This window comes from Rhinatrema bivittatum, chromosome 8 (genome assembly GCF_901001135.1).
Source record: "Rhinatrema bivittatum chromosome 8, aRhiBiv1.1, whole genome shotgun sequence".
Lineage (NCBI taxonomy): Eukaryota > Metazoa > Chordata > Amphibia > Gymnophiona > Rhinatrematidae > Rhinatrema > Rhinatrema bivittatum.
Window position 1 is genome coordinate 210190013 of NC_042622.1, and position 15412 is coordinate 210205424.

A 15412-nucleotide genomic window follows, 5' to 3' on the forward strand; every position below is an offset into this window, starting at 1 on the left:
CATCCTACCCAAGTTTTGAACATTATGTAGTATGTACAAAATTCTTCTTTTGTTTTGTTACTTGCCCCTAGTACACTACACCCACCGTACCAGACTTCATTCTCCCATTCTTCTGCCATTCCTCCGTTCCACTTGCATATTACTCCCAGTTCCTCTTACCCCTGTTTTTTGTAACTGATTCTCTTACATTGTTACCCATTTTCCATGTAAACGGGCACGATGTCCCTGACGAATGTCGGTAGAGATAGACCTTTAAACAAATTAAATAAATAAATATATATAAGGGAGGAGGAATAGACTGGTGGTTAGAGAAGTGAGCTATGAACCACAAGTCCAGGGTTCATTTCCCGCTGTCGCTCCTTGTGACCTTGGGCAGGTCATTTTACCCTCCATTGCCTCAGGTAAAAAACTTAGATTGTAAGCCCTCTGGGGATAGAGAAATTCCTACAGTACCTGAATGTAAACCGGTGTGATATCTCTGATCAAATGTCGGTATATAAAAATAATAAATAATAATAATAATAATACTGAAAGAGCTCAGAGAATTGCTGGCAGCTCCACTGAGTGACCTGTTCAATAGATCCCTGGAAACGGGAGTGGTCCCGAGTGATTGGAGAAGAGCAGTGGTGGTGCCTCTTCACAAGAGTGGGAACAGAGAGGAGGCTGGAAACTACAGGTCGGTTAGCCTCACCTCGGTGGTGGGAAAAGTATTGGAGTCGCTGCTGAAGGAAAGAATACTGAATTATCTACAAACAGCAGAATTGCTGGACCAGAGGCAGCATGGTTTCATGAAGGGAAGGTCCTGTCAGACGAATCTGATATACTTTTTTGATTGGGTGACTAAGGAATTGGATCGAGGAAGAGCACTCGATGTCATCTACTTGGATTTTAGCAAAGCTTTTGATACGGTCCTGCACAGGAGGCTTGTGAATAAAATGAGAAGCTTAGGAGTGAGTGCCAAGGTGGTGGCCTGGATTGCAAACTGGTTGACGGACAGAAGACAATGTGTGATGGTAAATGGAACTTAGTCGGAAGGGAGAGCGGTGATGAGTGGAGTGCCGCAAGGATCGGTGTTGGGACCGGTCCTGTTCAATATCTTTGTGAGCGACATTGCGGACGAGATAGAAGGTAAGGTTTGTCTTTTTGCAGATGACACTAAGATCTGCAACAGAGTGGACATGCTGGAAGGAATGGAGAGAATGAAATGGGATTTAAGGAAGCTGGAAGACTGGTCGAAGATATGGCAGCTGAGATTCAATGCCAAGAAGTGCAGAGTCATGCATATGGGGTTTGGAAATCCAAAAGAAATGTATTTGATGGGGGGTGAAGGGCTGATGTGCACGGAGCAGGAGAGAGACCTTGGGGTGATAGTGTCTAATGATCTGAAGTTGGCGAAACAATGTGACAAGGCAACAGCTAAAGCCAGAAGAATGCTGGGCTGCATAGAGAGAGGAATATCGAGTAAGAAAAGGGAAGTGATTATCCCCTTGTACAGGTCCTTGGTGAGGCCTCACCTGGAGTACTGTGCTCAGTTCTGGAGACCGTATCTCCGAAGGGAAAAAGAGACAGGATGGAGGTGGTCCAGAGAAGGGCGACCAAAAAGGTGGATGGTCTTCATCGAATGACTTATGAGGAGAGATTGAAGAATCTAAATATGTACACCCTGGAGGAAAGGAGGAGCAGAGGAGATATGATACAGACTTTCAGATACTTGAAAGGTTTTAATGATCCAAAGTCAACGACAAACTTTTTCCTTTACAAAAAAATCAGCAGAATCAGAGGTCACAATTTAAAACTCCAGGGAGGAAGACTCAGAACCAATGTCAGGAAGTATTTCTTCACGGAGAAGGTGGTGGATGCCTGGAATGCCCTTCCGGAAGAAGTGGTGAAGACTAAAACTGTGAAGGATTTAAAGGGGCGTGGGATAAACACTGTGGATCCATAAAGTCTCGAGGATGTGAATGAAGAGAAGACGCATGGGGGTGGCTTGCGGGAATGACGGCTACTTCCTGGTGATTAATACCCTTATTCAATAAACATACATACGGTTAATGCGACTCCAACATTGCTCTATGCTTCAATGGCAAGAGGAAATGTGGGACAAAGGATTTGCATTCACAAATAAGCGTGGGGGTAGCTTGCTTGATGCGGTGGTTACTTCCCCATACCAATTAAACCTGATACTTCACTTTGAATACATATACAGCGCAGCTCACTGCTTCAACGGCAGCGGGGAATGAAGATAAGAGGATTTACAGTCAGACAACTACCAACTAGGATTGAATTGCATAGTCTGGGTAAACAAATAAGCATGGGAGTAGCTTGCTTGTTGCGGCGGTTATTACCCCGAACCAATTAAGCCTGATACTTCACTTTGAATACATATACAGCGCAGCTCACTGCTTCAACGGCAGGGGGGAATGAAGAAAAGATGATTTATATTAAGACAACCAACAAGGACTAAATTGCACAGGCAGGGTAAACAAATTAGCGTGGGAGTAGCTTGCTTATGGCGGCGGTTACTACCCCTAACCAATTAGGCTTGATACTTCACTTTTATGCAGCTCCAGCACTGCTCTCTACATCAATGGCAGGGGTGGAAGGAAAAAGGGCCCTGACCTCAGCGGTCAGAGTAACAGATAAGTATGAGAAAAATAACTGTGAAAGCTTGCTGGGCAGACTGGATGGGCCGTATGGTCTTCTTCTGCCGTCACTTCTATGTTACTATATGTTTCTATGTATAACTATTCCCTATTTACACATTCCACCCCACTCATAATTTTATAGATCTCAATCATATCCCCTGTCAGTTGTTTTTTTCCAACCTAAGAAAACACAATTCTGTTTAACCTTTCTCCATAAGGGAGCTTTTCCATCCCCTTTATCATTTTTGTGGCCCTTCTCTGTACCTTTCCTCTGTCCGCTATATCTTTTTGAGATGGGACAATTCGTACTGTACACAATTCTCAAAATGCAGTCACACCATGGATCTATAGAGGGACATTACGGTATTCTCAGTTTTGTGTATTTGAGCAACCTCATCCTTGGCAGGAATCTTTTCATTCTATTTTGACCTTGCAGGCAAATAGGCTACAAGGGCATTAATCCTACAACATGATGAAGGGAGCGTGGCTCCCCAAAACTAGCCAGAAATAAAAACACCTCACCCACAACTTACTGACCTTAATCTCTATGTATTTGGTAGGAGGAGGTGTGCACCTATGGGGCCATTCTCAGCGCCTGCCCAAACTTGTGGCTCAGTTTCTGCTGAGCTGGCTGTAATTCCTATTGTTCCTCGGTTCCTTTGGGGTGGGGGGTGGGGCGTCTTGGCCTGTCTCTCCGCCATCCTCCCCCCTCCCCCTCCTGCTTTCCCTGGGATGCATAGCTGTTGGCCAGCCTCCTCCTCCTCCCTGCCTGCCAGTGCCTTAGCCATCTCCTGCAGCCCTCTCGTCTCTCCTGGAGACGCTCCCAGGACCGGCGGAGAGCGGGAGCGGGCCCCTCTGCAGAGTCTCCCCACCGATCCGCCCCTGCCCCCGCCTTTGTAGCCCGGGCAAAGCGGGGTGAATGAGGTTAATGCTGCTGTGCTGCAGCTGGAGGGATGAGCACATGGGCGAGGAGGAAGGTCAGTGCGAGCCGCAGCGGCTGCTGCAGCGTCCTGTCATTGCGGGGAGGCGTGGGATATTCCCCCCCCAGTACATGTCGGCAACCCCCCCCCCCGCCTCATCACACTACAGCCCAGCTCCAGACCATCTGAGAGGCAGGATCTGCCAGCCCTGGTTTTACGCCACCCCCCCTCTCCAGCCTCTACTCCTGCTGTTCTTCTAGCAATAGGAACTATAAGATCATAAGATGTAGCGGGGAAGAAAACCCAGGACTGGCTCAGCCTGACCCTTGCGACGTGGAGTTAAGTGGGGGCACCTTAGTCACGTGACTGCTTGCTGTCTAGCCTCAGGCTGCTGAACTAGACTTGTTAGCTACAGTTTCCAGAATATTAAGTTGCCTGTGTCTTTATTGCTTACTTTTTAAAAATCTTGTTCAGAGGTTTCCTTAATTTTTATTATTGATATATTTCTTTTATTCAGACACTATTTAGTTAAAAGTCTGACTACACTCCCTATTTTTTTTTTCATTCTCCGAGTTGTCTTTTCGGCTGCTTGTACTGTATTCATGCTTTACGTGTATCAATGTGATGATGCCTTTACAGGTCAGTGATGATCTGCTCTTCAGCTGTCTGTGCTGTATTCATGATTTTACATGTGTTAGTGTGATGTCTGCATCTGCTCTTCAGTTGTCCATGCTGTATTCATGCTTTATGTGTGTCAGTGTGATGCCTTCAAACCATATTCATGCTTTACATGTGTCTATGTTAATGCCTGCATAGGATTCTGGTAAGAATCAACACAGCCACCCCTGATTTACTTAGATTTATAATTAGGGTTGCCACCTCTTCCAGGTCCAGAGCCATATTTAGGCATAGGCAATGTGGGCATGTGCCTAGGATGCTGAATTTTGAAGGTGCCTACAATATGGGACCTGGAACCTTTTGCTGTCCGATCTCTGGTCCCCCTCCCCATTGGTCCTCAGCCTGTGGGTGCCATCATCTTAAATCTAGAACTGCCAAGGTCAGACCAAAGGGGCCGATCCAGTCCTGGTTTTGTCTCGTTGCATGCATGGAGCATGGATTCCGATTACCCAGATAAAAATTAGGATGACATTTTCCCATTATGCAGCAGGGCAAAACTAGGGCTGGATTAGCCTATCTGGTGTGGCCCAGGTGAAACCCTATTTACAGCTGGCAATTTTCAAAGCCATTTACCCGGATAAAGAGCTTTCCTGGAAATTGCTCTCCTCTGCCTGGTGAAAAGTGTGTGCCAGTACTTTTCAGCATTAAAAAGTGGCATTTATGCAAGCACATTTGAATCAGGAAGGAGAGAAAAATCAAGCATGCATGTGCATGATTTTCAAACACACGTGCACTATTTTGCTCTCACTTGACTGCCCGCGCAAGTAGGTGCAAACTACAAATCCAGTTTTTATGGCACATGGCAGTTTGCGACCACCGATCTTCAAATGAAAACAAAGCGAGCAAGTTCCCTTTCAAAATTGGCTGCAGTGTGTGCCTGCGCAAGTTGCAAACAATGCAGGTTACTGAACTTTGCCCCGTGATGGAAGGAGGAGCTTTGAAAAATATTAACTAGCAAAATCTCCTCGGGACTGAAAATCCGAATGATTGTGCTTGTGCCAGCTGCCAGTATAGAGATCTGTGTGCTAAAGGGTTCCTTCCTATTTTGTGTCTGTCTGTAGTCTTACTAATATTGCCTTACGTGTATACTGGAATCTATAGACTTGCTTTTGCTGGTAGGAAAGCTGGACTACAGCTCCCAGAATGCTTTGAAAGGCTAGGAAAATCTGGCATTGACCCCAAATCCCACTGATGACCTGGGGGCCAGGTTTCTTGCACCAGTTTGCAGCTTCTGTTATCTCTCTCTGGCTGGTTGTGGACTCAGACCTCCACCAGGTTCGGGGTTCATATTTTCTCTTTTCTCAGAACATAATTTCTCTGCTTCCTCCTTCCTGCTTCAAAGGCAGGAAGGCAGTACCAGCTTTCCTAAAGTGTCCCCGGTGTGAATGTTGCACACAGCACAGCCTCTGCAAGGGGTGATCTCGGGGGCCACTGCAAATGTGTGAGGATCCCGTCCGCATCTGAGGCTGAAGTCAACCACGGAATTAAACTCGGGGGCTTTCGGCTCTGAGCTGAGGGTGGTGGTCTCTTCTTGGCCTTTTGGCTGAGACTGAATGCTATGGGATATGGGGGCTGGCGCCTCACCACCCGACCCCCATCGGGGTGCAATGATGTAATGACCCCTTGCAGAAGCAGGAGGATAAAATCTCCAGCTGCTGCAGAAAAGAAGGCTTGCGCTGGTGAGGGAGCTACGCCTGTGAGTTTGTCACAGAATTATGTCTGCCAGAGTGTCTCTCACCAATCGGGGACTGAGAATTGGGCTGTTGAGTGTGTTACACGGAAGTTGGGTGGTTGGACTGTTGGTTGTTTAAAATGTTGTTTTACACATAGGTCACGAGTGGTGAATGTCAGCGTATTCCATGTAAAGGGGCCGATGCAATAACGCGCGCCCAGCCTAGCACCCAGGTTTACACGTGGTTGGACATGCTAGGCCAGCACCCAGGTTTACATGTGGTTTACACGTGGTTGGACATGCTAGGCTAGCACCCAGGTTTACACGTGGTTGGACATGCTAGGCTAGCACCCAAGTTTACACGTGGTTTACACGTGGTTGGACGCGCTAGGCTAGCACCCAGGTTTACACGTGGTTTACACGTGGTTGGACGCGCTAGGCTAGCACCCGATGCAATAAGGAGACGAGCGCCTCCAGGACACGCGCCCAAACCAATGCACGGCCGATTGCGCCGGTGGCGTGTAAATTCCATGTAGATGAGGCTATTAGCTATTCCCCCCCCTGATGCAGAAAATCGCAGGGGGGGGCCCCAATATGCTTTGAAGCTTTTAATGCAACTGCAACATTGCTCCCTGCTTAGGTGGCAGAGGGATAAGAGGAATTAGATTCAGACGACAACCAAGGGCCCCGACTTCCATGGTCTGGGATAACTGTTACACAGACATAAGGGAAAGAGCACAGGGACTGTTTCTATGGCCAAGTCCTAAAGGAAACGAATAAAGAGTGCATGGGGGTAACTTGCTGGTGCGGTGGTTACTGCCCTTAGCCAATGAGCCTGGATACGTTTGATGCAACTCCAACACTGCAAGCTCTCTGCTTCATCGGCAGGGGGAAAGGGGAATTGGCCTCTTCTCAACCTCAACCATGGAGGGCCCTGCTTTTTAGGAAGTGGGGAACCGATAAGCATGGGGGTAACCTGCACAGTGTAGCGGTTACTGCCCTTAACAGAAAGCATGGGATTACTACCCTTACCCAACAAGCCTTGATGCTTTTGATGCAACTGCAACATCGCTCTCTGCTTTGAAAGGGGGGGGGGTGTTTGGATTCAGGGACAACCAACAAAGTTTGGGACACTGATGGGCAGACATTGAGGAAAAAACACAGGACTGCTTCTACAGCCAAGTCCATAAGCAAAGCACGTCAAGCAGCCCTGACTGATGCATGGGGGTAACCTGCATGGCGCGGCAGATATTACCATGGGAAGCTTGCTGGGCAGACTGGATGGACCATCGGACCTTTTCTGCCGTCATTTCTATGTTTCTAATGCTCACTTTTTAATGCAGCAAATTTAACTCCAGTCCCGGAGGTGGCATAATGTCAATCCACGAATCAAAGCTCATGAGATATTAAAATAACATGGTCCTACTTAGTATGGTTGTGACACTTAAACTTGCGGTGTTGAAAAATAAATGTATTTTGGCTTGATTTCAAAACAAAAATTCTTCTGGATGCACAATTTAGACGCCCATAGCAAAGGGCACTTAGCTATCTATGGGCGTCTTCAGCAACCTCAGCAAAACTGGCCAGAAGAAGTGGGATAAAAACAGACGCTCGTTTTGAGCGCCCGTTGTAATTGTGGGCGCCCGATGCATTTGAGCACTAGGGGATGCACAATTCTCCCCTGGCGCGGTCCTTTTTTTACGCAGCCCCTCATTTAAATACTGTATCGGGCGCCCAGGGGATGTGGATGCCTGCACGTTAGGAAAACGGGCGCTCAGACTTATTGCATCGGCCCCATAATGAGCTTGTGAATTTTAGGGTGCCCTGCACGGGCTTGGCATGGGGATGAGGTTTGTGAGGTTGTCCTTAACGGGGCAGAGGATGACGCCTGTAAGGGTGTCCCACATAGGCCTGGCCCAGGGATGATGCCTGTGAGGGCCTAGCTCTGTGCAGGTTATAGGTCTAAGGGCTGGGTAAGTGAATGCTTTAAACAAGTCTGCAATTGGTTCTGACAATATTTTTCTTAGGTCAGTAGTGAGATCGTTGTGTGGAAAAGAGACGGCTGAGGGGGGATATGATAGAGGTCTTTAAGATCATGAGAGGTCTTGAACGAGTAGTTGTGAATCGGTTATTTTCACTTTCAGATAATAGGAGGAGTCAAGGGCATTCCATGAAGTTAGCAAGTAGCACATTTAAGACTAATCGGAGAAAATTCTTTTTCACTCAACGCACAATAAAGCTCTGGAATTTGTTGCCAGAGGATGTGGTTAGTGCAGTTAGTGTAGCTGGGTTCAAAAAAGGTTTGGATAAGTTATTGGAGGAGAAGTCCATTAACGGCTATTAATCAATTTTACTTAGGGAATAGCCACTGCTATTAATTGCATCAGTGGTATGGGATATTCTTAGTGTTTGGGTACTTGCCAGGTTCTTGTGGCCTGGTTTTGGCCTCTGTTGGAAACAGGATGCTGGGCTTGATGGACCCTTGGTCTGTCCCAGCATGGCAATTTCTTACGTTCCTCTTTTGAGAGCTGGGAGTATTAAACATATCTAAGAGTTTTTCTGAGCATGTTAGGAAGTGGGTCATGTACTGAGCAGGTAAGGGTTATATACGAGGCATGGCATATGGTCTGTGAGCATTTCACATGTAGGTCTGGGAAGTCATATTTAGGGAGCTGGGTCTGCATCCGTGTTACACTCAGATCAGGGGTTGAATCTGGCAGCGGGGCTGGAGCTGAATGTGTGTGTGTCACAGGTACTCGAAAAGGTTTTTAGGGCCTAGGCATTAAAGATGTGCTGCGTCTTTGAGAATGGGGATTGAAGGGGTGACTGGGTTGGTCAATTGTCTGGGACTGGGTCTGGGAATGGTTTACACCGTTCACCGTCACAGGTCAGAGCATAGGATGTGTGTGCGTGTGTGTGTGTGTTACACCCAGTTTGGGGGCTGCTCTGTAATTTTCAGGGATTACACGTCTGTCTCTCTGTCTATCTCCGAGGTTGTTCATTTTTGTTCTTGTTCAAGTCTCCAGAACATTTATGCTCAACCCCCTAATTCACAAATTGTAGGAAAGTGTCTTGAGTGTAATCATGTTATCCTCTCTCTCTCTCTCTCTCTTTTTTTTATTTCCCCTCTTTCCTGCGCTCTCCCTCTCCTGCCTCCCCTGCCCGTACAGGAAGTGACTTACCCATGTGTGCGAGCTGCGGCCAGTGTATCTATGACGGGCAGTACCTGCAGGCTCTGGGCTCAGACTGGCACACGGACTGCTTCAGGTAGGGGCTGGTGCTCTGTGCAGAGCGCCCAGCACGAGAATCCGTTCTTGGGTGACATTCTCACGGTCTCTTGTGCGCCATTGCTGGGGGCAATCGTTCATACTATAACACTGCAGTACTGGTAATAGTCTTTCACGCATCAGCTTGCCCGTTTCCTGGCCCTGTTCTTTCCTTTTTTGGTGTTATTCCTAGTTCTCCTTTCTATTTTGTCCCGATGAGATGTTGTTTCTTCTAGATTGCAATGGCAACCCCCTTTTAACACCCCCCCCCCCCCATGAGTGGATCTTTTCCCATGTGCAGGGTTTATTGGGATGTGATCACGGATGGTGATAGTAAAAACCCAATAAACTGGGAAATGAGAAAGTCCTGGATACAATTTAAAAAAAAAAGGCAGAAAGGGGGGCTTGGAAGTAACAAAGCAGGCTGGGAACATTTTCACCAGAGCTTTTAGGGCACACATAGAGAAGACCAACTTTAAACCTGAGATTTCTGTCTATGGGGAGTGCTTTGTATACGTCCCCCGTACTTGCAAACTGCAGGTGTTTTTAAGGCATGTATTTTATGCAGATTTTCAAAGCGAAACCATCCGCATTTTTCGCCTTTGAAAATGAGCAAGTGGCATAGTTTGCGCCTTAAACCAGCCCGAGCACTTTGCAGCTTCTATTTGTACGGGTGGCCGGGCAGGACAAAATAGCATGTGTGCATTTGAAAGTGAAATGTGCGTGCCCTGTTCTCCTCCCCCGACCTAAACATGCCCACTGGAATGGCTCTTCATTGAAGCTGAAAGTACAGGAACCCGCGCGTACGCTCAGCCCTATTAGAGGAGGGCAGTGTTCAGTCCTTTTGAAAATGGATCTTCCTGGAGGCCTTAGAGACGGTAAGGGAGGGATTGGGGCGGAAAAGGCAGCCAGGGAGAGAGTGGAGTAAAAGTTGCATGAAGGGATCAAGATAAAAAAAAAAAAACAAGCAGCAAAAAAAGGAGGAGAGGGTACGGGAGGTTCGTGGGAGGAGTCTGCGGGTCATTACAGAAATGTGTGATTGCGCTGGAGGACGCGCCGAGTTCTCTCCCCCCTGTGCCCTCGCTGGCTCGGCTGATCCTGATCAGGTAGGCACGTGCTAATGAATGGTTATGCACACAACCGCTCGCTGGCATGCACGGGTAAATTAGTGCTCCTCCGTGCAAATCCCTGTTATTGATGGCATTAGCTATTACCTTCCAGTGCAGAGAGGTGTGAAGGCTTAACCAATTTTTTATGCGCATAAATACTGTTTTTATGCAAGCATAGAGGTCCATATTCAGTAATCCAGGGAGCAGACAAATTACCCGGCTAAAGTCCGTATATTTATACTGAACCACTGAAGGTGGGGGGAGCCAGATAACTTAGGGACGCCCCAGAACGCCTCTTTTTTTTATCTGGCTAGATTGTAGCTGGATGACGACTTATCTGGCTACAATTCTCTGTTTCTTAAAACAAATTATCCGCACTCTTCACACGGAAAGAGGTTTGAGGTGGATTACCTTATATGCATGAAAAGAGCCAAACAAAGATAATCATAACGAGTACAGTCTAGCCGGATAAGTGGCTCAGTATCCATTTAGACGGATAATTTGTGAGTTATCCGTCTAAATGGCTTTGAATATTAACCTCTAAATATTTGTACTCACATTTTCCAGTCTGCACACTTTTGTTTTTTAAAACTCTCGATGCATTAGCATACCATTAGCTTACTGCATCAGGCGTTATACATTTTTCAGCACATGCATTAAGGAATTGGGCACTGAAATTTAGCACACAGATTTAACGATTGGCTTTTTATATTCCTAACTCCAACATTACTTAACCTCCTCCAATCAACATTCTTCGCTAGTAATAGCATTAATAGCCAATCAACATTCTTCGCTAGTATTAGCATTAATAGCCACCTCTTATAATGTTATTATATATATATATATATATAATTATTTGATCTTCATTTTCCTTCTTACTCCTAGTTATTGATTCCCTGTTACATGTAACTGCTTTTCTGCACCATTGTTCAAATTGTAAAGTTTATTGCACCCCTGTTTCTTGTGAACCAGCATGATGGGACTTCTGTCTTGAATGTTGGTATATAAAAAAACTTAAATAAATAAATAAATAAAATATTGGGCCCCAAGGTGGCTAAGGAGGAGAAAAAAAAAGACCGAAAAATATTTGAAATTGTGTTCTGCTTTCTTTGCCCTCACCCGTATCAAAAACCACTAAAGTGATTTGTCAGATGTTCTGCAGGCCAGGATGAGTTTTCGGAGCAAATGACGCAGTTTTTGTCAGAAGGGCACACGAAGGGAAGGTTTACTACAGAAGTGGCGATGTAGGCGTAGATCCATGGCACCAGCCACAGGGCTATGATGCTTTCAGAAGTCCCAATGGACCATTTGCATAACTGCACTCTTATTGGTGAAAGTGCAGCAGGCCTTGGGTTGGCTAGGTGACTCGGGGGAGGGTAGCACGTCCTGCCATGTGGAAGATCCGATTATCTTTCCCAAACCCATTTGCTGACTGGACAAGCCAGGGTTAAGGATGCGTACAGGCAGCACATGCAGCCTCTAGGGGAGCAAGCGCGTCTCCACCATTGCTCGATGGAGATATCTAGTGGCCAGACTGACTGTGCAGCTGCACGGGTCTCCCAGGTGAGCCGCAGTCTGCGGCCCCTTGAACTAGGACTACCACTGCAGTGGCTGGGCTAGCTGAAAGGTTTTAAACAGAGGAAAACTCTGTGGTAGATGTGAATAATGCCAGAACCCAGAAGAGGCTGGTCTTGATTGAGATGGGAGCCCAAAGGAGCAGGAGGAAAACTGCCCCCCCCCCCCCCTCTCCAAAATATACAGCTGACCTCAAGGGAAATGATCTGCCCTATCACGTGACTACTCTTAGCCAATCTGAGCCAGGAAACATTTCTCCTAGGATATGGCGGCCTTGATCTGCATCCCATGTTTTTAGTTATAGGATCTGAGATCACTCCAGTCTCCTGTCAGACAGGTACTGGACGTACGCATTAGGCCTTCCGTTTCATGTCTTCCTTTTCCATCGCTAGCACTGGGCAGTCTTCCTGCCCACCCAAAGCTCAGGATAATCTCATTCCTGGCTTTCTCCTATCCTGGTGCATTCTGGGACTGTGTATTAGGACTGCAGGCCCCTTAGTGAAATCCTGCAGGGAAGCAGGTACAAAAGCGAGAAGTGAATGGGCCAGTGAAGGTAGCCAGGTGTCTGTGGCTGCACCTATATGTACAACATCCTCTGCCACTCTCCCCGAGGGGGCCTTCCAGTGCAGAGAGGTGCAAAGGCTTAACCAATTTTTTATGCGCATAAATACTGTTTTTATGCAAGCATAGAGGTCCATATTCATTAATTTCTTGTTTATCTCCCCACCACTGCACAAGTCCTGCCTTCCCAGCCTTTCCCAGTAAGAGGCACTATAAGGGAATAGTGCAGGAGCACTGGCTGTTGGGGACAGAGCTCACAGCTCCTGCATTATCAGCCTCTCCCAGCAGGAGGCGCTTTAGGGAACGATGCAGGGATGCTGGCTATGGGAGAGCTGTAGGGCATGGTGCTGGCTATGGGGGGATCTCCCAGCTGCTGCAGTCCCAACCCCTCCCAGCAGGAGATGTTAGTGTCAGTGATGCAGGAGGGCAGGGCTCCTGCAGTTCCAGTGCTGTAGGGAATGGTGCAGGAGTGCTGGCTGTTGGGGATTGCAGGAGATAGTGCAGGTCAGAGATGCATGATGGACCTCTGGTTAGTTTTCAGTTTATGTAACTAACCCTGGTCCTCAAGGCTCTAAAGCAGGTCTGGTTTTCTGAGTAACCAAGCTGTGCCTGGTTTTCTGATATTCCTGATAAATATTTACTGTAGGTATCCTGAAAACCAGGCTGGTTTGCAGTCCTCAGGACTGCGCACCTCAGGCATGGGAGCATTGACAGGCTATTTTTTTTTTTTTTTGCTGTGTATATAATATCCATTTTATATACACACACACACACACAGATGCTTTTTTTTCCTTTCCGTTAAGCACAGCTGGGACAGGAAGGATGTGTTCAAAGTCATTTGGGAGTGATCTCTGTTTAGGCCATCTGCTGTCCTCTTCCCAGCCCCCAGGGACTAGGAGGTCTCAGGATATAGGGAGGATGATGCAGCTGTTCTCTCCCCAGCCCCAGGGGCCTCAGAGCTGGGTGGGACAGGGGTGGCCGACTCCTCCTCCCCCTTCCTGTTCCTCTCTCTCTCTCTAGTTCTATCTCGCACATCTGGTTCACTTTGTTCTCTGTGTGAGCAACTTCCCTGGCAGGGCCCTTGGAGGGAGCCTGGCCTCTTGCTGCTGCTCCTGTCTGGGTAGGCGCGGGATCAGATGCAGAGCCTCTCGGGCGCCCCGGCCACGGGTGAGAAGGACAGAGCCGCAAGGATGCTGACGGCCCTGCTTCGGCGGAGGCAGTGGCTCAGCGCCGGAGCAAAGTAAGTACAGAGCCAGAGCTGCCCGTCTCTCCCCGCACGGCAGGCACCGTCTCTGCCCGCGCTCTCTCTCTCTCCGCATGGCAGGTACTGGCTCGGCGCCCCCCCCTCCCCCCCTCTGTGCATGGCAGACTCTGCTCGTCTTTCTCCGTCTCTCTGCGTGGCAGGCACGGTCCCTGGATACCTCTCTCATTCTCTCCGTGTGGCGCCACTGCCTCTCCCCCCCCTCTCCTCTCCTGCAGGCCGGGTGCGCTGCTGCCTGTTCCATGCTGTGCAAGGCTGGCCCTGTCTCCCCCCCTCCCCCTCGCTTTACCTGCAGCTGCTCTCTCTGCTTTGCGGTCAGAAACCGGACGTGCAGCTCCCCTGGGGCAGGAAGTCCTGGCAGCATTAGGCCAGACTCTGTACTAAAGGGATTTACAGTACTCGTTTTACCTGAATGGAAAACAATTCAATAAGGATGATTTCTTTCATAGGCAAAGAATGTGGGAAAAGTCTTTTTTTTTTTTTTGTTTGTTTAATGGCATAAAGAGAGAGGGAAGGTAGAGAAACTGCATGAAATTAACCCTTCTCAGTTGTACATTAGGCTGATGACCTCACAGCCAGCAGACTCCCACCAGTGACTCGGCCTCATTCTGCAGCCGTAGCCCACGTCTTCTCCGACTGCCCTGGCTATAATGTGCAGAATCAGCAGAGAGGACTTAAAACACGGTCGTTTGGCCAGTGTCTGAGCCATTAGCTGAGGACTGTCTCTTCTTGGCTTCTGGATGAGTTTCCTGGATGCTGCATGGGGCACAAGAGGGACACTGCTTGGGTGTTGTGTTTAATTGAGCTACGCTGGCAAAATAAAGCCAGTCCGTAATCTTTGAGCCTGTCGAGTGCCCTTCATCTCTCCTGAGAGGCTGTATCACCAAAGTCCAATATGGTCCCCCCTACAGTGAAGCAACCTAGTCCTCTCTGACTTTCAGGGAATTATTACACCTCTATATTCCAGTCTCCAGGTAAACCTCAGCTATGTCACTACTTATCATCATTTATATAACATTGTTAGACTTACGCAGTGCTGTCCAGAAACACATAAGAGACGGTCCTTGTTCCATAGAGCTTACAGTCTAGTCAAGGCACCTAGGGACAGATACTTAAATGGCTATTGAACTACCAAGATAGCTGGCTGTCTGCAGGCTAAATGTGTGGCATAACCTAGGCATCTAAACTTAAGCCAGCTATGGGAACACTCAAGAGATGGCTGGCTGGTAGTAGAAATTTAGAGCTAGTCAGCTAACTTGTCCCTCCTCCTGACCAAATCCTGTCCCCCCGCCCCCCGAGACATTTATTTTTTGAATGGCTAAATCTATTTACCCAGTGCAACTAACCTGCTAGATTTAGCCACTCAGCTAGGGGAGGATTTTCACCCTGTAGGATCCCTTTGAAAAATCAGGCCCATAGGCAAAAGAAAAAAAGTTTTCAAGGACTGTATTTATTATTCTGAACCTGATTAACATCAAGAAAGCTAATATCTGAAAGCCTGATGTAATAAGATGCAAGTAAAAAATATGCCTGTTTTACTCACGTGCTAAAAAACAAAAAAAAAGTTAACTTCTGATGCAGTAAGCTAATGGTATGCTAATACAGCAGGAGTTTAGTGAGGTAGCCCAAAAACATATACACAAAGACATACTTAGCATGCATATATCCTTAACAGAAAAGTGGGGGTAACCTGCACGGAGCAGCAGTTACTACCTTGGGAAGCTT

The 15412-nt window shown here is 47.6% G+C and overlaps 1 protein-coding gene across 3 annotated transcripts in view; it reads left to right on the forward strand.

Annotated features, from left to right (window-relative positions):
- Positions 1 to 3447: 3447 nt before the first annotated feature.
- The window catches only part of LIMK1 (LIM domain kinase 1), a 113168-nt gene continuing 101203 nt past the window's right edge, over positions 3448 to 15412 (forward strand). For 2 of the 3 annotated variants that reach the window (XM_029613153.1, XM_029613155.1), the window contains exons 1-2: positions 3448 to 3622; positions 9086 to 9182. In XM_029613153.1, coding sequence (XP_029469013.1) covers positions 3565 to 3622; positions 9086 to 9182 — 155 coding nt within the window. In that variant the 5' untranslated portion in view covers positions 3448 to 3564. Of the gene's footprint in view, positions 3623 to 9085; positions 9183 to 13358; positions 13667 to 15412 lie in introns of those variants that run through there. The other variant, XM_029613154.1, reaches the window with a different exon arrangement.